Source organism: Trachurus trachurus, assembly GCF_905171665.1.
Source record: "Trachurus trachurus genome assembly, chromosome: 5".
Lineage (NCBI taxonomy): Eukaryota > Metazoa > Chordata > Actinopteri > Carangiformes > Carangidae > Trachurus > Trachurus trachurus.
The window spans coordinates 2566658-2586700 of NC_139896.1; the positions used below are offsets into that span (position 1 = coordinate 2566658).

At 40.3% G+C, this 20043-nt stretch overlaps 1 protein-coding gene across 1 annotated transcript in view; it reads left to right on the top strand.

Moving 5' to 3' along the window:
- LOC310985546 (separin-like) overlaps positions 1 to 16007 on the top strand; it is a gene marked incomplete at both ends in the record, with an annotated part of 37786 nt that extends 21779 nt beyond the window's left edge. Inside the window, 11 exons of the mRNA XM_083971161.1 lie at positions 1066 to 1279; positions 2225 to 2433; positions 2993 to 3120; positions 4359 to 4481; positions 5837 to 5986; positions 7283 to 7453; positions 7580 to 7684; positions 8919 to 9034; positions 9308 to 9391; positions 13104 to 13268; positions 15806 to 16007. Of these exons, the coding sequence (XP_083827287.1) occupies positions 1066 to 1279; positions 2225 to 2433; positions 2993 to 3120; positions 4359 to 4481; positions 5837 to 5986; positions 7283 to 7453; positions 7580 to 7684; positions 8919 to 9034; positions 9308 to 9391; positions 13104 to 13268; positions 15806 to 16007 (1667 nt within the window). The remainder of the gene's footprint in view (positions 1 to 1065; positions 1280 to 2224; positions 2434 to 2992; positions 3121 to 4358; positions 4482 to 5836; positions 5987 to 7282; positions 7454 to 7579; positions 7685 to 8918; positions 9035 to 9307; positions 9392 to 13103; positions 13269 to 15805) is intronic.
- Between the last annotated feature and the right edge of the window lie 4036 nt (positions 16008 to 20043).

The following is a 20043-nucleotide window of genomic DNA, read 5'->3' on the forward strand; positions in this document are numbered from 1 at the left end:
CTTATTGAATCCCACCCCTTTTCCACAAATCATAAATAAATCGAACACTTGTCCCACTTCCTTAATTGCCCCTCATTACAAAATAAAAAGTAAGTACCCATTGTTTAGTTTTTTGTTGTTCACTGTCCCTTTCGTCATGTTTTTGTTCTTCATTTTGAACTGCTTCATGATTGGACATTGCTTTTATTTGTTTGTTTAGACTGTTCCATAGTTTTACACCACATATAGACACGCAAAAACTTTTCCTTGTAGTTCTTACTTTTGGTTTCGTGAAGTAAAACAATCCCCTTAAATTATTATATTTTCCTTTCCTCTGACTAAACATGCTGTGAATGTTTCCTGGTCTTTGATTAACAATAAAAACTGGTTGAGAGTTTCAAATCCACACTTTTGAGTGAAGTTGACGGCAGCGCTCCAGACGACCGAGTTTCTTATTTACGGCCATTTCAAAGCGTCAAATGATCATAAACCCCCATTTAACCTTTTTATATTTACATGTAACTAGGGATGTCACGATTACTTGTTTTCACAATTAATTGTGGTATTAAACGCCACAATTAATTTATCACAAAGATTCCTAAATACCGTCACTTTCCAAAAAAGATTATGTCGGAACCGTATCGACAGATGTGGCGCCAAAGTAACGGTAAATGCACAGATACTGGTCCATTTAACTAATGTGACATTGAATTGGTAGGAATTTAAAAGTTTGCTTGTCATTTGTAATTAAAATAAAAACAAAAAAACAATTAAAATAAACTTAAACAATTGGTATAGATGACAGTTAATGACTTGAATAATTCAAACACTTCCCCTGGGGAATATAATTGGTCCTTTTATTAATGTTTGTGTAAATAATTAGCATTGCAATAGACTATATTTGATTTTACACATACTATATAGTGTTGTGAAATTAATTAATGCGTGATAATCGTAATATCGTGATTATTTCTCTGACAATAATCGTACCAAGAAAATCTATAATCGTGACATCCCTACATGTAACCTTTTATATTTTCTTACCTTCGTCTTGACCTTTTGTGTAATGAATGTGTGTATTGTCAGATGACGTGTCTCTGGAGGACGTTGAGACGTTGCTGCGCTCCGCGTGGCTCGCCCTGCACCACTTCCCCTCTCCCACCGTCTTCCCGACTCTCTCCGTTCTCCTGGCGCTGACGCTGGGACACGACGACCCGGTGACGGCCGCCATGCTGCACGCCGAGTCGCTGGGCATCACCAGCCGCCATCGCACCGTCAGGCATTTAGCCAGCTGTCTCAAGTAAGAGCGTGTTTTATAGGGGTGGGAATCTTTAATATCTCACGATTAGATTCGATTCTGATTTTTGGGGCTACGATTCGATTCAAAATGGATTTTCGATTCAAAACGATTTGATTCCTAATGATTTCTGCTTCAGTCTGTCGGTGTGAAAGGATCCTCATGATCTACTCCAGTCTGCTTTACAAGACAGAACGACTGAAGTGTCTTTTTCACTTTTATTGAGTTTTAAACATTTATCCATGCTTAGATGGAATTGTTGAAACTGTTGCATAAAAGCAATATCACATATTGCTTAAGTAACAAAATAAAAAATGCCTCTTAATAAAAGAAATAGTTCAGTTAAACATGCTGCCTTTTAAATTCTAAGGAAATGGGGGCCGACAGCCGGCAGATTTGTTTAATTTTTTTTTTTTTTATATAACTTTCTTTTTAATTTTTGATTTACATTGACAGCAAGACAAGCTCATCAGAAAAATAACACAAATTTACAGCCTTCCGCTGTCACGAACACAACATACAACACAAAATAATACTACATAATATAATAAAAACCAAAAACACAAATACATGTAAAAGACAGGAAAAAGAAAAAAAAAAAAAAAATTGAGTGTGTGTAGCAACCCTGGCAGGACTTATCCTAAAAACTAAATGGTTTTTTTTTCTAAATAAAGTGACAAATTGTGTTAAATTTGTCAAGAAACGTAGAGTTGCATTGAGAAGAAGATTACATTTATTCCACACTTGAGTCCAGATATATTTATTTATTTATTTGTCAAAGTGCATTTACAATGAAATATTGTTGGAGCAAAACCTCCAGATGCCTAAAAAAAAAAATGTATATACTCTAATCAGATTTTTATGAAAAAATACCAGTTACATCACTTGACACTGGGTTGCATGATGTCATCACTGAGCTTCTTCTGTTGTTTTGTACGTTTCTGACAGAAAGCTGAAGAAGTCGTCGACCGAGCTGACGGACAAGATGGACGCTCTGAGTCTGAACGAGCTCAGTCCGACCGAGTCCAGAACCTCCACGGAGCAGCAGAGGTTGGAGCAGCTGGACGACGTGTTTTCATTTCCTACGGCCGATTCCTCGTCGTTCCCTCAGAACCACTGTCAAGACTTCACACAGAAACTTCAACACCTTCCTCCAGGTGCAGTCATCAACACTTTTTACCTCATTATACAAATAAATATGAATATAAATATGCATACAGCTCTGGAAAAAAAATAAAGAGACCACTGCTCCAAAATGTTAAGGAGGAAGAAAGATTATAAATGAATAAAAAAAAACACTATTGCGATTAAAAATTGGGATTATTCCACCAATTTTGATTTCTAAACCCTTTAAAAAGTAGTGTTGTGGTGTTTTAAAATGAATATAAACTTGTTTTCTTTGGTCTGAAAACACCAGAATGTTTTTGTTATTTTGACCTGTTGCCATTTTCTGCAAATAAATAAATAAATGCTCTACATGACAATATTTTTATTTCCAATTTGGGAGAAATGTTGTCAGTAGGTTATAGAATGAAACAAAAGTGTTAATTTTACCCAAACACAAAGCTATGAATAGTAAAAACCAGAGGAACTGATCATTTTGAAGTGGTCTCTTTATTTTTTCCAGAGCTGTGTATATATATATAATTCGTCTATAACTTGATCTGATGGTTTCATATTGAGTTGTGTTAAATCCTGTCTGTGTGTGTTGTGCAGGAGTGACGGTGTGTGTGATGTCTGTGCTCGGAGTGAAACCCGGTGAGATGGGCGACAGCGTCGTTCTAACGCGTCTGGAGAAAGGATCTGTCCCCGTCACCGTTCACATCTCCACAGCTAAACAGCAGGTGACGATGATGATGATGATGATAATGATAATAATAATTATTTTATATTATTTTGAGATGGATGATTGTGTTTTCTCTTCTAAACAAGTTTTATCAAAACAAACACAGCTCAAAATCAAGGTGAGAAAGGACCAGAATGTGAAAACTGGTAACTTGAGCAATATGGAGTCTAGGAACCACGGGAGAAAGTCTCCCAAATTAAATAAAAAAATCTTTAAAATGATGTATGTAGTGTATGTATAATGTATCATATTTTTTTGGCAATCTGATTTATTCTTTACAAAAATGTCTTTTTTTTCACTGTCTGTTCCAGTGACTCAGTGTTGGCAATAATAGTGAAAACCCTAAGAATCTAAAAACAAAATGCTTTTATTCTAAATGTGACAACTTATTAAAGCAGAAGTGAGTGATCCGGTCGTTTTCGCTAATGCTGCGTTCCAGCCAGGCTTTTGAAATCGTAAATTACAGCTTCAAGTCACAACTTACGACTTTGTAGCGTTTCAGGCAACCCACTCGTGTTTCTCCGACCTGTTTTACCGGTGAAAGTCACTATAACGGCCACTCATAACTTCTGACCCGTGAACTCGTACCAGATCGAACTGGTACCACTTCACGGTCGGAAAAATACGAGTTTCCTTGAACGCACCATAACAGTCCTCGTTCCTACGTCACCACATTCACGGCGTTCCTTGGCTGCACACACAGCCCTGCATGCCGTTCTCTCTCCTCATTGGATAAAAACTGTAGGATACGATAAATGTTTTCTCCTCAGCTCAGAGCAGAGCAGAGGGACTGACAGACCCGTGTTTCAGACCAAACACTCTATAGAAGTGATTGCTGTCGGAAGATATAACTATTTAAGACTTATATTAACACAAATATATCACTCACTTCTGCTTTAAGAAAGAAACAGTGTTGCATTTTTAAACAAAAAGTGAATTACACATATTCCACGCTTGAGTCCAGATTTATTTACCTGAATATAGTCAGATTTTTATGGGAAAAATACCGGTTACACCACTTGACATTGGTTTACTTCACATCGTCGGCCCATCAGAGTTCAGAGGAGTAGAATTTAGAAATGAATCGAAATCAGTAAAAGTGCAGAGAAAGTTTCCAGATGAGTTGAGAATCAAGACATTGGAAACGTAGCAGCAGAGGAAACACGTTCGACCCCCACACAGGTAAACAACAGTGTAAATAACCCTGACTGTAACTTCTCTCTCCGTGTTGTGCAGCGTCCCGTCAGCCGCCTGGTGCAGGAGATGGACGCCATCCAGGCGGAGCAGAAGGTCGTGAGCTGCGTGTCGGAGAAAGCCAAGTGGTGGGAGGGACGCCGGGCGCTGGACGCTCGAGTCGAGGTGAGTCATGATGAGAAAAGAGAAGTGAACTGGAGGGTTCAATTCACAGAAATATTTAAATGATGTTGTTGGTGTTGGCATCTTTTCTGAATATGAAACGCTGCTTTCAGGGAAACGTTATAGAGCAAACAGACACAAAACTAATCGCTATAATAAGCTCTCATTCCTGCCTACATCCATGCTCTGATTAACAAACCTGCTCAACACTAGGGCCCTAAAGCCGCCTTCTCCTTTCAGTAAGGTCACCCTTATTTCTATTTTAACTCCTATTGTACCTGCTTATCCATTTTCTGGATCATAATTGTTTTTTATGCTTTTTGGTTTTGTTTTTTATCTCTTGTCTTATGTTGAATTTATCTATATTTATCTATCTGGAAAATAGACTGCCACTGAAATGAGCATAGATTCTCATCTTATTTATTTATGATTATTTACTAATATTTGTAAATCTTGCCTTGTATTCATTCTCTCTTTTTTTCTTTTTTTTTAAAGCTAAACATTATCTTGTTTTTATGTATGCAAATGCAGGATGGAAATGACTGTTAAAATGAATCTGAATGATTCTGATTTGACATTTTAATATGAGTCTGACGCTTCTTGTGGTGTTTTAAATTATTGTCATTATTTTATCCCTGTTGGGCCCTTTACCTTTTGACTGATGTGTGCAGTTTCCACATACATGCATTCACCTGCAATAATATCTAGAGCAGGGGTGCCCAAATTCTTCTCAGTGAAGGGCCAAAAATGAATCGGGGTGGAGGGTCGCGGGCCAAAATTAAACATTCAAATTAAATATGCCTATAACATAGGTTAATTGTGCAAAATAAACACTCATACAAAGTATTTTTTAAATAACACTATTGATTATTGTGTTTCACTGTTAAACAGGGCTCCAGACTGCCCCAAAATGGGGGCATTTTGCCCCTAAAATTTGGGACAGTGCCAGTAAATTTGTCATCTACTTGTGCACATGTGCAACCAGTGAAGTTGCCTGTCTTTTGTTTTGTAACGCTGGTGAAACAAAACTTGCCGTCACCTTTCCCGCGGTGCTAAAGCTCGAACACAGTCAAAATAACTTGTGTGTTTACGTCCTGTCTCTTCTTCTATGAACACGTTAACAACAACAGTGGTGAAAGACTCCACCTAGTGGTCGGAGTCGTACATTACAGTGGGAAAATAATAGAAATTAAAAAAATTAAAAATTCAAGCATTGGCAGCGGGCCAAAAATAATCGGCCGTGGGGCCCCAAATTGGGCAGCCCTGATCTAGAGACTGGTGTAATAATCCTGCAATACTCTATATACTCCCTCCTTTTTGAGTTTATTTATATTTTTGTTTTGATTTGTTCCCTCCAGCGGCTGCTGAGGGACATGGAGGAGCTGCTGGGATGTTGGAGGAGCCTCCTCCTCCCCGTCGCCTCAGACCCACAGCTCTCGCTTCAGGCCCAGCGGCTCCACAGCGCCGCGGCCGCCAGAGGAGCGGCCTGCAGCCAGGAGATGCTCAAGGTGCGTGTGGTAACCCTTTAACAATATTTTTTATTGATTTTTAACTTTTACAAGAAAGGGATGGATACATAATATGATCCACAGGAATGAAAAGCAAAACAAGTAGACAAACAACAACCGTCAGCTCAGATCTATATAATTAGGGTTCCAGTAAGAAGAAATATACAGTATGAGCATTCAAGAAAATCCCTGCAACATTATACAAGAGACACCAGGCTCTACATATTTCAAATAGGGTTCCCAAACTTTATGGAATTGGTCTGTTCTTAAAGGGATAGTTCAACATTTTGGCAAATTGGCCCATTGCCATAATCGCTATAGTCATAGCAGTAGGTTCGTTACCTTTATTTGTCAATGCAAGCTATTTTTAGAACGGCGGAGTGAAGCAGCAGGCTGCTCAGAGCTACGCTAAGGAGGCTAAAGGAATTTCTTGGTTTCCCTCATCAAACTCATCAAATACAAAATCCCAAAACTCAAAAACGCTTTCGTGGACAAGTTGTGACCTGCACACTCACCACGCTATGAGATAATAATGGAACGTTACGAAACGGAGCCGTTTTCGAGGTAAATACAGGGTAAATACAGAGACTGCTTGCTGAAAAACTGTCCCTGAACGCAACGCACATCAGCGGTTTTGCATGAATTTCCCTCTAAAACAACTCTGTCTCGTAACGTTCCGTTATTATCTCATAGCGTGGTGATTGTGCAGCTCACAACTTGTCCACGACAGCGTTTTGGAGTTGTTCGGTTGTGTATTTGATGAGTTTGATGAGGGAAACCAAGAAATCCCATGAGCCTCCGTAGCGTAGCTCTGAGCAGCTCGCCGCTTCGCACCTCCGTTCTAAAAATAGCTTGCACCGACAATTAAAGGTAACGAACCTACTGCTATGACTATAGGGATTATGGCAATGGGCCAATTTGCCAAAATGTCGAACTATCCCTTTAAATGTAATATGCATGTAAGGTACTCTAATGGCACTAGGTCAAACTGTCATTGATCCATTGTAACAGAATATTCTTTCTCGCTGCATAAGTAAGTATACAGTAGAGCCTCTTATTATGTTTTGATGTTAAAGACGATTTGGGAGGCCCAGTATGAGAGACACAGGGTCCATCTCCAGTTTTAAACCAAATATCTTCTCCATTTCAGATAGTAGGCTACATTAGACCAATACATTTGCAGTTTTCGACATGACCAAAAACAGTGAGTTAGGGTGCGTGTGGTAACCCTAACCTGACCTGAGAGGCAGAAACACAGCAGCTACTTGACTTCTTGTTCTCTGGGTTGTGTTTCAGGCCGTGCTCTCTGCCTCCCCTCTGCTCTCTGACGACGACCTCCACAGATTTGCTCTGGGTCTTTCTCCTCACTGGGACTCGGAGTGCGACCGGCTCCTCCACTCGGCCGTGTCCCAGCTGTCGGACAGAGACGAGCAGCCGCAAGGTCACGTCGTCCTCATTCTGGACCGGGTCGGTTTCATCGCCTCTGTCAAATCCTCTCCCTGTTGTTGTTGTTGTTGTTGTTGTTGTTGTCTGACTTCGTAGTAGATGAAGGAGCTAGAATTCATTCATCCTCCGTCCTGTTTCCCTCTGCAGTTTCTCCAGAAGTTGCCGTGGGAGAGCGTCTCCGTCTTGTCGTCTCGCTCCGTCAGTCGGATGCCGTCTCTGCACTCGCTGATCGGCCTGAGCGTCCAGAGGGAGGTGAGGTCAAACTAGTCATTTGCTAACTGATGTACCATTAACCCTCTGAGGTAGGGTTGTTCGGTATACCGGTACTAGAGTGGTACCGGGGTACTACTGACGCATTTAAAAAGGTAGCATACTGCGCTTAGATGGGACCGGTACTTTCATTTTGCGCCGCCGGCAGCGGTGACGTCGCCACGTGAAGTCTACGTACAGTATGGGAAACAATAGGTGTGTGTTTGAGTAACATGAACGTTTGTGTTTCATTCTAACTACTGATAACAATTTCTCCCAAAAATTACAACTGGTCAAAATAACAAAAAAAGATGCAGTGTTTTCAGACCTCAAATAATGCAAAGAAAACAAGTTGATATTCATTTTTAAACAGACCACTATTGTTTTAATTTAGGAAGAGTTCAGATTAATATAGATGGAAATTTAATCCTGCAGCAGCAGTGACTGTTTACTGATTTACTGATTACTGATGCATATGTTATAGTTCTAAGATTTTCTATTAAAATAAAGCCAATAATGACATTTTTTGTATTCTCTTTTTATTTGGAAAAGTACCGAAAAGTATCGGAAAGTATCGAAAAACATGTTGATACCGATACCAAAATGTTGGTATCGTGACAACACTATACTACTCTGAGGTCGGGTTTGGTTTTACTCGTGTCTATCTCCAGAATGAACAAATGATAGCGACGCAATTCTTTTTTTTTTTTATTGAAAGCGGGACACTTCGGCCTTTACAAAGAGTCTGTAGCTCCTCAACCAGAAGCAGAGTAGTCCTGGCTCAAACATCCGTGTCCAACTGGAGACATTTACATCAAGACGGTTGATGCTCTGTTGCCTTGTATGATCACGGTTATCGGAAAATCGGACGTAAATGTAATAAATAATGCGTAGATTTACCATTTATGCATTTTACACAAGCTAAGACCAAGAGATGGGATCATATCAATATATAATATAATATAAATTCTATCATAGTTAGAGCCCTTATTCTCCTTCCCCTGATCCCCAAAACCTCAAAAAAACAGTTGTATTAGTTGGAAACACACACAAAATCTTATAAACTTCTTTTTAGACACTATATATGTGAAACTTATTTTCCTTACTTTTTCTGATCATATAGATTTTTCCATATTCATATGACACCACTACAGACCAATGTCATACGTAGACTCAGAAGGGTTAAAGTTCAGAGTTTTATACGTCTCATCACTTAAATCTTTCTTCTCCCTTTCAGTCGGACTCTCAGTCCATCCTGCAGCACGGCGTCGACACGGCCAAGGTGTTTTATGTTCTGGACCCTGACGCCAACTTAGGAAACTCTCAGGACCGGTTCAAGGAGTGGTTCAGCAGGTGAGAAGACCGAGACTCGGTTAAAGTAGAAAACTAGATTTCTCTGTCACTACTCTTTCTTTCTTTCTTTCTTTCTTTCTTTCTTTCTTTCTTTCTTTCTTTCTTTCTCTCTTTCTCTCTTTCTTTCTTTCTCTCTTTCTTTTTTACAGCTTGAAGTGGCGGTGAGGTATTGAAAAATATTGAGAAGGTCTTGAAAAAGTCTTAAAAAGGTTTTAAAATTAACTTAAAGATTCCTGTATATAGCCTGAAATACGTTTCTCCTCTGCTCCACAGTAAACAGGACTGGGACGGTGTGTGTGGCGTTGCTCCTGAGCCCGGCCGGCTGGAAGAGGCCGTGGCAACCAAAGATCTGTACATGTGAGTCTCTGATGATGTCAAGCTTTTTACTGAGAGGGAGGAGACGTGATGCTCACTGAACAGCTGCAGCTCATTCAGAATCATTCAGAACGCTGCAGCTCCAGTTTTAACCAGAACAAAGAGATCACATCACATCACCCCGGTTCTTCAGACCTTACACTGGCTCCCAGTCAGCTACAGAATAGATTTTAAAGTTCTGCTACTGGTTTACAAATCACTGAATGGTTTAGGTCCAGAATACATGAATGACATGTTAGTAGAGTCTAAACCCAGTAGAGCTCTGAGATCTACTGACTCAGGTCAGATAGTGGAGCTCAGAGTTCAGACCAGACATGGTGAAGCAGCATTTAGCTGTGATGCTGCACACAAGTGGAACAAACTACCAGCAGAACTGAGATCAGCCCCAACTGTCAGCACTTTTAAATCCAGGTTAAAAACATTTCTCTTTTCACGTGCTTATAGCTGAGAACTTAAAACTTTCCGTATTTTCCGGACTATAAGTCGCGTTTTTTTTTCTAGTTTGGCTGGCCATGCGACCTATATTCAGAAGCGACTTATATATTTAAAAAAACCTACGCTATGACCACAAGAGGGAAGCACGGCTTTTATTTCTAAATCCCTCCTCATTCAGTAGCTCATCTTCAACTTCCTCACGTGCTGTTCTCCTCGCTGCGCTGTCTGGCCTGTCTCCGTTGCGCCGTAGCGCTTCACTCCGTCAGTTCAGAGTATTTTCACAGCGTATTCTGCGGCCCGTCTTCGGTCTCTGCTCCGGTCCCGACTGTGCTCCGGACACGGAGCAGAGAGCCAGGTCCGACAGTGCAAGGCTGTCCCTCTCTGAAGCAGAGGAGAGGTCGGCTTCACTCCCGTCCGTCTTCACAGAGTCCACTAAGGGTTTCTGATCACAGGGTTTCCCGCAGCGCTTTCCTAAGAAAGAAAGAGCTGCCGCCTAAACTAACGTGTTAAAAAAAAAATAAAGTAGCGATATTCGCCGCCGCCGACCCCCACCCCCCCGTCGGACGATCGCCTTCATTCATCTCCGCATCCTCTCCGCATCCTCACACACACATAGTACACACCACAGAGAAGCGCGCATGCATAACAGCAGCGCGCTATAGGTGCCGGCCTTTCGTGTAAACAAAGCCCCGGCCATTATATGACACCCGGCTATTAATTAAATGTTTGAAAAATAAATGCGACTTATAGTCTGGTGCGACTTATATATGTTTTTTTCCTCTTCATGACGTATTTTTTGACTGATGCGACTAATAGAGGGTATGCACATGACGTCACGGTACTCGGAAGTCGCTGTGGAACGTCCACTGAGTGGCAAAAAGACGAGTGGCAGAGCCGCCAAAGTTAAAAAACGAGCAAGTAACGAAGCGATTTTCTCCAAGCCCACACAAGTCTGACATGTCTAGCTTTGCCAGCATGTAAAGCAGCATGACCTAACAGAGCTGCTAAACATCTTGAGGATACGTCTCACTTTGACCGAGTTACATTCAAGAACCTGTTCTCAATGACGGAAAGTAAATTCACTGGAGCGGTCATTTTTTTCGATCGATCAGCTGTGTTTACAGTTTCAGGTGTCATAGTTCTGATGTTTAGACAGATAAATTAGTCCTCTTAACACATCCCACAATTTGACTGGTCAGAGTTTTTCAGAATAAAAGCAGCTTGTGTTTTAGTGTCGGGAGTCACTGTCAGGGCGACAGTCACAGCTGTAATCTCGTCCCTCTGCACAGTAACACTGAGCCTGTCAGTCACTCTGCAGGTACCGCGGTCACACTGCGTTACAGGAAGTGTCCGTGCAGCAGACGGTTTTGGGGAGCTGGTTGTCGATTCCTTTTGACATCAATTTGTTTTGATATAAGATATTTTATCCAGTTTATGAGTCCACCGCTATCCGCCAGCACGTTGAGGGAGGTTTGTTTTGCCACTCAGTCCGATCGAACGGGGCGTTGCCGAGGGCAACGTGACGTAAACGCATACCCTCTATACTCAGGTGCGACATATAGTCCGGAAAATACGGTTATCTATTTTTAGGTTCCGGGCAGCTAAGCTGCCGGGAACCTATTGTATTCCTAGGAATTCTTCTTCTTCTTCTTCTTTCTTCTTCCAAGGAAGTCATACTTCCCATGGGTGAAAACTCACCAAACTTTGCACAAAGGTCCAGTCCCATGCCAGATTCACTCAACTCCAAGGACATGTGCCCCCCCCTCCTAGGGGGGGCACAATAAGCGTTTAAATTTAAAAACTTAAAAAATTCCTACCAAACCAACGGTAGATGCTACAGTGTTGAAACTTCACCACAACATAGCCCAGATACGGCAGAAACTTTTGTCCACTTAAACTTATTACAAATTATGAAGTCCATCACTCTGTTTTTTTCAATAACTGTAAAACTTTTAAAATGTATCTCCTCCCACAATTTTTGCTCAATTGACACCAAACTTGCTACAGAGCATCTCCAGACCGTCCTCCACAAAACTTGTTTCTCGGATTTTTGATTAAGCAAAAATTGAGCCTACAGTGCATGAAAACGTTTGACTGTAAACAGTACTGTAAACATATACCATCAAATTCTTGATAAATACATTTTCAATCTTCCTGAAAAAAATTGAGAATATTCTGGAGTCATGGTTGATGAAGTTTGGCAAATATCAGAATTTTAACTCAAAAACTGAATTTTCTAGAACATTTTGAATTCTGCTCTCATGGGAACAACTGCAGTCAATGTGAGAGTGGAATTTATAAACATCAGATTTTCTCTTATGAAGCAAAACACTTATCATTAAAAACAAATCACCAACATTTCCATGCTGTCAAGATGCAATTTATGTTTTATCAGATTTTTGTTTAGATGACTGAATTATTGACATTTTGACCATTTCATCACAACAGCTGCCTGGGCACTGGCTCACCTGAGTGGATAAAGGAAGCTACACAGCAGGTCTCACTACCAGCTAATTAGCTCAGCGAGTTAAAAGCTGGTTCTTGGTGTCAGAGGTTGTGAGTTCGAGACCCAGCAAGGGTGATGATGATGATGACAGATCAAAATGTCAGTTGTCCTCAACACGAAACACAAGACAATTGTCCTAATGGTGGCATCACAGCAAGCCTCTAAATTTAAAAATCCAAATAGCTTGGACTGGTCCATGCGCAAAGGCTCCTAACATCTTAGATTCATAGTAGATGTTTGACTAATACATATCATTATTTTACCTCAAAAACTGATTTTTCTTTTTACTGTGGTTTCAAATCTGCCTACACGACAGTGAATGGCTTACTCAATTTGTGAAGCCACTGTTGAACTGCCACTTGTCAATTGGCTCAGTGTGATAGACAATGGTCTTTGGTTCCAGAGGTTGCGGGTTCAATCCTCAACTGATGCAAATTGAACATTATAAGGTCAACCATCCTGTCTTCCTATTCTCCTGTTTGTTGCTCAGAATTTGCCAAAATTAGCCCGGACCCGACCCATTGCTGCGCAGCAGCTATAATCTTTTATTTGCTCTTGCTTTTAACTCAGTTTTTAGTGTTTTGTTTGTTTTTATTCTGTCTTATGCTTCTTTTTTTAATGTTTTGTCTTTATTTAAAGCACATTGAGTTGCCTTGGTATGAAATGCGCTATATAAATAAAGATGCCTTGCCTTGCCATAAGAGTCCATGAGGGTTTACAGTCTTGTGTCTCTGTCTTTGTGTCCTTCTTCAGTTACGTGGGCCACGGTGCGGGCGCTCGGTTCCTGGACAGCCAGTCGGTCCTGAAGCGGCAGATGAGAGCGGCGTCGCTGCTGTTCGGCTGCAGCAGCGCCGCTCTGGCCGTACGCGGAGACCAGGAAGGACAAGGCATCATCCTCAGCTACCTCATCGCCGGCTGGTGAGACGACCGGCTGCTGTGGCTCTTTAACACCGACTCTGCTCTGCTCTGCTCAGTTTTTATGTTTTTCCATCAGGGATAAAAACTTTTTTTTCCTAACACCTCTAGTGAGGCTCCAAGCAAACTGAGCCGATACTAAAAGGTGGCGTCACCTAGAGTTCTCAGTTTCAGCCTGAACCCGACCCAGTTAGTAGACAGTTTATGCTACCGTATTGACCCGAAAATAAGACAGTATTTTTACCCTCGGAAAAAGTCTGAAAAAGCCTTAAAAAAAAAAAAAAAATAAGAGACCACTTTCACAAATGTTTCTTAAAAGCATCTCTACATGTATGACAGTCATTCTTTTCTTTTCTTTTTTTAAACACCAACACAAACACAACTCATTCTCCTTAATGAGACCCTGATGAGGTCGTCACCTGAACCACATCTGGTTTTATAGGAAGATTATAAATAAAAACCACTGCTGGGATTAAACATTGACATTATCCCACTAAAACTGATTTATAAACTCTTCCTGAGTTCAAATGTTCTTGCTGTGTTGTTTAGGAATAAATATGAACATGTTTTCTTTGCATTATTATTATTATTCAAGTTATGAAAAGACTTGATATTTTGTTATTTAGACTAGTTTAGTCATTAGCCAATAAAAGCTCTAAATGACAATATTTTTATTTCAATTTTGGGAGAAATGTTGTCGGTAGTTGATAAAACATTTTTTTTTAAATTGAATTTTACTCAAACACATACCTATAAATAGTAAAACCAGAGAAACTGATCATTTTGGGAGTGGTTTCTTAATTTTTTCCAGAGCTGTATATTTAGGGTCCTGACATTTGCACATGCAAACCAACAGGTGGCGCCAAACGACTCCCCCCCCCCCAAGCGATTCAGAGCTTTTCTTCCTTTCTCTCTCTCACACACACACACACACACAGCGGTCAACAGTCTAAGCTGACGGAGGTTCAGATATGATACAGTTCAGCTCAGAAGTGTCTAAAAAATCACATACAATTACATAAATGATATTATTAATATTCCAACCACTGCTGACACTGATACTGAAAACAGGATTTAAAAAAGATTCAATTAGTCTTTTTTTTCCAAAAGCAGGTCTTTAGAGAGAGGGGGGGTTGTCTGTTGCACATTTACTTGCACTGTCTCAAATTTTAGGGGAAAAATGCCCACTGGTCATAAGAGAAAGCACAACATAGTAGCATTTAAGAAACGGCTAAAAACATTGTTCAGTAAAAACCAGCTGTGAACATTAAGGGAAGTTTTTTTTTACTTTTATTTTTATTTCCAACAGTAGGCACTTTACTCCGTTCACTTTAAAAATAGCACTTTATGACAGATACTGATGCACTTTAGTGAATCTCAAATAGCACCTTACAACATTAGAACATTAAATGCACTTTAATATTTCACCACTTTTGTTCCTTCCGACTGATGCAACTTTGTGTGATGTGTTGTATTTGTACTACGCTTATCATTTGTTTTGTTTACTGTAATTTTATTAGTGGACCATGGGACTGCAGATGGAAATTGGCTCTTCAGCTTAATCTAAGAACAACCCAGAGTAGACACGCACATAAAGCCCAAGCTTTCCTCTCTCAACAATCACTAGTCACATTATATTATTCATTAATTGCCCCTTATATGACATATTGCATTGAGGTCTGGGGAAACACATACAGAACAAATACAAATTCTATTTTTTTATTGCAAAAAAAGGCTATAAGAATCATCAGTAATAAACCTTTCCGTGAGCCAACCAACTCACTATTTAGTCGCCTGAACATTTTGAAATTCAGGGACTTAGTTTATTACATTACAATACAAACCAGGTACAAAGCAAAAAATAAACTTCTTCCTCCAGATATCCAGAATCTGTTTAAATGAAGGATTCCAGTTATAACCTGAGAAGACCACTGTTATTTGAGAAACCAAAGACTCGAACTACTGTAAAAAAAAAAAAAAACACTGTGTTTCTGTTAGAGGGGTTAAAACATCTGGAATAATTGTCCTGAAAATATTAAATTATGCTGTACTCTAGTCAGCTATCAATTTATTGTAGTGACGTACGTTTCGAGCAGTGAAGGTGTGCTCTTCACTGCTCGAAACGTACGTCACTACAATAAATTGATAGCTGAGTCCTGCAGAGTTGCGAGTACCCTTGTTTTTTCTCTTTAGCTTAATCTGACATATTTACAACAAATTATATTTTTTTTGTATGTTCATGAAAATGCAGAGTCCCGTTACAAATAAACAAATAAATGGTGATCTGTACTACAACTCAAATTATTCTTTCACACGATTGTTAGCACACTCACACACACACACAGTCGAGCCGAGTAGTGCTATACCGGTAACTGTGTAGTGGAAAACGGCCATAAATATGTTTATTTACGTGATAGAATTGGCCACTTAACGAATCACAACTGTCAAATTAACAGCAACACAACTGAACATTAAACGTGTATCGTGGGTTTAAAACAGTCACATCTAAAGTCAGTTTTTCCTTTTCCGTCCCTCCTCAGCCCCTTGGTGCTGGGGAACCTGTGGGACGTGACGGACCGGGACATCGACCGTTTCACCAAAGCCTTGTTGGAGTCGTGGTTGTCTGCTGGGTGTGGAGCTGCTCTCCTGGACCACATGGGACCGTCACGTCAGGCTACGCACCTCAAACACCTGATAGGAGCTGCACCTGTGGTCTACGGTTTACCTGTTCACCTGCAGTAGAAGCCTCATGTGCAGTATTTAAACGTTTTGTCTATTTTAGCAGATAAACTGTAACATTTTATGCTAACTGAACCAGTTCAGTCCAGATTTTTAAAGCTCATTCAACTGCATCGTTTTTTAATTTAAACCAATACTTCAATTTTTTTTTAAACCAATGTTAATATAGTGTGTGAATGATGATTTTAAATATCTTTTTATTAAGTGTTTGAATTCACTTTTTAATGTGTCGATTGAACAGATGTTTGAATAAATGTTTTCTGGCATTCAGAAGGTTTGATGTCTGTTGTGGAAATTAATTTATCATCTGTCACATTCATGTAGAGAGCAGGAGCTTTGCAGTTTAATTGATGTCCACTTTTTCTTTCCTTGTAACTTTGTTCTCATTTCAGCTGGAGGCTGTAGCTATAACCTTTAAATATCTCTTATAATGTGTCTTTTTTTTTTCTTTTTTTTTTACCTGTGGAGTTTGTTCTGGATGCGAGTTCATTATTTTAGATGTGGGTAATATATGAAGATGATAATGCACAGATGTAAGGAGCGATAAGCAGAGCCACACTCTGATGTCGAGGTTAACTTTCCCTCATCTTTCTCCTTATCAAGGCACAGACTGAAACCGGAAGCTGCTCACTCACCACATCACAGAGGTTTCGATCAGTTATACCCTTATACCGCAGTTGTGATAACAGCAGGTTGGTTGCATCAGAGTCGCTGCCTGTAAGGACTTTGGTTGCATGTCACCTGACATAACCTGCTATAGCCTAGTATACGGTTACTAAACCGTCTTCGGGTTTACTTGAAGAAACCCTGAGTCTGACGGAGCTGTCACTGCGAGCTGCAGTTTGATTTTCGTTGCGCCCGAACTTGAGTAAATGCAGTATGCGCAGTCCAGAGCGATAGATATAACATATGTTGTATATATATATTATTATTATTATTATTACATTATATAATATGTTATATCTATCGCTCTGGCGCAGTCCTTAAGTGGAGGTCCTGAAAGATACATAAAGCTGCCCCCTACTCGACATGCCTCTCTCTTGCAGGCCGCATACTCACCCTACTGGCTGCACACAAAAAAACCGTTTCTCAAAAAGACATTATCTATGGAGTTGTTATTGACAATGGGACTTTGTGGTAAACAATATACTCATCCTCGAAACATTTTACATAGGTACACAAATGTAAATATATGAAAGTGAAACCTAGGTTCTATGTGTTTCATAACGAGTTTCTCTCTTTCACCAAAGCCCTTAACATAATGAAAAGTAAATATGCAATTACATTTTTCAGTTTATTTGAATATGATCTGCGACAAAAGCGAGTGAGGAGTTGTCGTCACAGCTCAGAGCCCTAATACATCCATGTCAGAGCCCCGCCCCCCTTCTCCGCCATGATGGAAGGATTCCGGTGGCAAAAGCCTTACTAGTCTATGGGCAAAACAAAATCGTCTACTCCGTAATTTACTGTTTTACAATGCCGGAAATCACTGCTGTGTTAAAAACTGCTTCAGTGATTTACTTTCTCCTTATTCTTTCTAGTAATTTGTTGATCTGTTGGCGCAAAAAAGAGCTAGAATTTAGTCCGTCTCTGTGCTGTTCTGATGACGTTGCCCCTGGCAACCGATAGCGTCTCCTTCCATCATGGCCGACCATAGGCACGTGACTCCTCACTCTCAATCAATACATCCATGCTCTCAATAGCCACACGGCGGCCATCTTGGGACGGGCAACTCTCCCAACTTCATCAGTTTTTGTCCGATTTCCAAACGGTTTGATTTTTTATGAACGTTTATGCAGTTATGATGCAGCTACTTAAAATCACGGATCATTTTAATCATGTACTTTTTTTTTGTAAAACTTACATTATAGCAACATGCAAGTAGACTTTAGACTTTAGACATTTATTGTCCCTCTAGGGAAATTATTTTTCACATTACCATTTACATTTCGTTTCACCAGACACATACAAACACACAAATTACAATTGCCACATATTTTTACACTCTGGCCAGGTTATCTCGCTGAACACCTGAACTAATGCAAGTGTCTTCTTTATACAGTCTATGGTGTCTCTGTGCGAGTTGCCCGTCCCAATATGGCGGCCTGTGAGCTACGCCTGCGTGTAGTCCGATGATCCTCCCCCTTAGACAAACACATCTCGTTCTGACCGACAATACTACACTGTCCAGTCCGACGTGAGGCGAGGGAGGAGGCAGTCGGGGCTGTGTGTGGGTCTGAGGCGAAACGCTGTCACCATGGTTATAGCATCATAGACTATGATACAAGGACCAAAAACATGATTTTTACAAAACGCGTCTCAAGGAAGTGCTGTTTACTAGACGCAGAGAGCTGTTAAAGTTTCTGAAATTGATCCTCATCACCACAGTCTAACGTTATTACTCTATAAAGAAACTCATCCAGAGACATTTGAGCACCGTGGAGCAGCAGATTTATGAACTTCTGGATGTCGGTGAGGAAACTTTATTCACTTTCTATATGAGAGTAAAGAGATCAGAGCTCGTGTTATGTTTAACTTGAGGATATGTGACTTTATGATAGCTACATGATATTTATGAACGAATTGAGGACAGTTAATTTTCTACAGCAGCTCTGTAGAGAATTAAGGACGAGATTAGAAGCTCAGAAGTGCATCCGGAGAATCATAAAGGGACATGATGTGACTGACTGTATGTGACATGTGACATAACGGGGCCTGAGCCCCCCCCCCCAAGCTTTCAGTTTCACCCAAAATATGCTCTGCGACAAAAGCCCTAGCTAAAGTTGTTTATTTTATTTTTTTTATATTTCATTTATTTATTTCTCAAGTTAAGTCTGTATTCTGCATTCCTCAATGCACCTGCTCCTGTGGAATGTTAATTTTGATATATGCCATGTTGTTTGTAGGCTACATGATTTTGTCAAATAAAGTTGCGAAAAAAAAAAAAAAACTCCCAGCCGGGAGGTTAAAAAAGGTTATACATCCATGGGTTAAACGTTTTACTCAGAAATGGCTGAAAACCCGTTCCAATGAGGTTTAAACCGTATAGTGAAGTACCTATATTTATTTTATTTTATTTATTGGTTTATTTGGGTGGGACAATGCACATTAATGGACATATAAAAACATGTAAATGTGCCGGATTGTAGCAGCAACGGAGTCCCTGTTGCACTGTCAGTAAGAGGGGGAGGTGAGGGGGGCATGTTCACGGCTCAGGAGAAAAAGTTAAGTCTGTTTATCCTTGGTTCCCAGAGCTCAAACAGATGATGGCAGGGACGTGCACATGACTATAGAGGGGCAGGGGCTCAACATCAGAAAAGGGCAGTATGTAAAACATTTTCAGGCCTTAATATCAAAATAAATAAATTAAATTAAATTACAGTTACTATTTAGTCGTAGAGAAAGCCTGCACGCCTTCAGGACTGCAGAGTCATGACTTCTGAACTGGTAGGCTAAGGCTAATATGGTATTGGGTGCACATTAACATGGCTTGCAGAAAAAAAAATCATGTGAGTGCAAGTGCAAAATAGAAGTAGGCGAAGCCTACAGGCTACACACACAAAACCAAGAAGTGACTACTGTGACTGCTACTGTACATATTTCAGAACAGCAGCAATATTTACAACAGCAAAGTCACAATTACCAGTAACTCAACATCTGGAAACAAATTCAAATAGTCAGTGAAATCAAGCTGAGTGAGTGATTCCTCCTGTTGCTGTTGTTGTTCACTACATTCAGGACGGGGTGGGGCTTAACTCTTAACAAGCACTGAGCTAAACAAAAAAAACATTTAAAAAAGGGCACTTTTTAATACGAGGCAAAAAGGGCAGGGGCTCAAGCACCCTTTGGGCCCTATGTGTGCACGTGCCTGGATGATGGGATGGGTGTTGACTGTGAACTATCCATGCTGAAATGTTTGAGGACAGCAGACTGGTGAAACTGACCTCACCTGTTTGTTTCTTCTCTGTGGTTTCACAGGGAGAAGATGAACTGCTGCTGCTGCTTCCTCCTGCTCCTCCTCCTCACACTGACTCCCTGT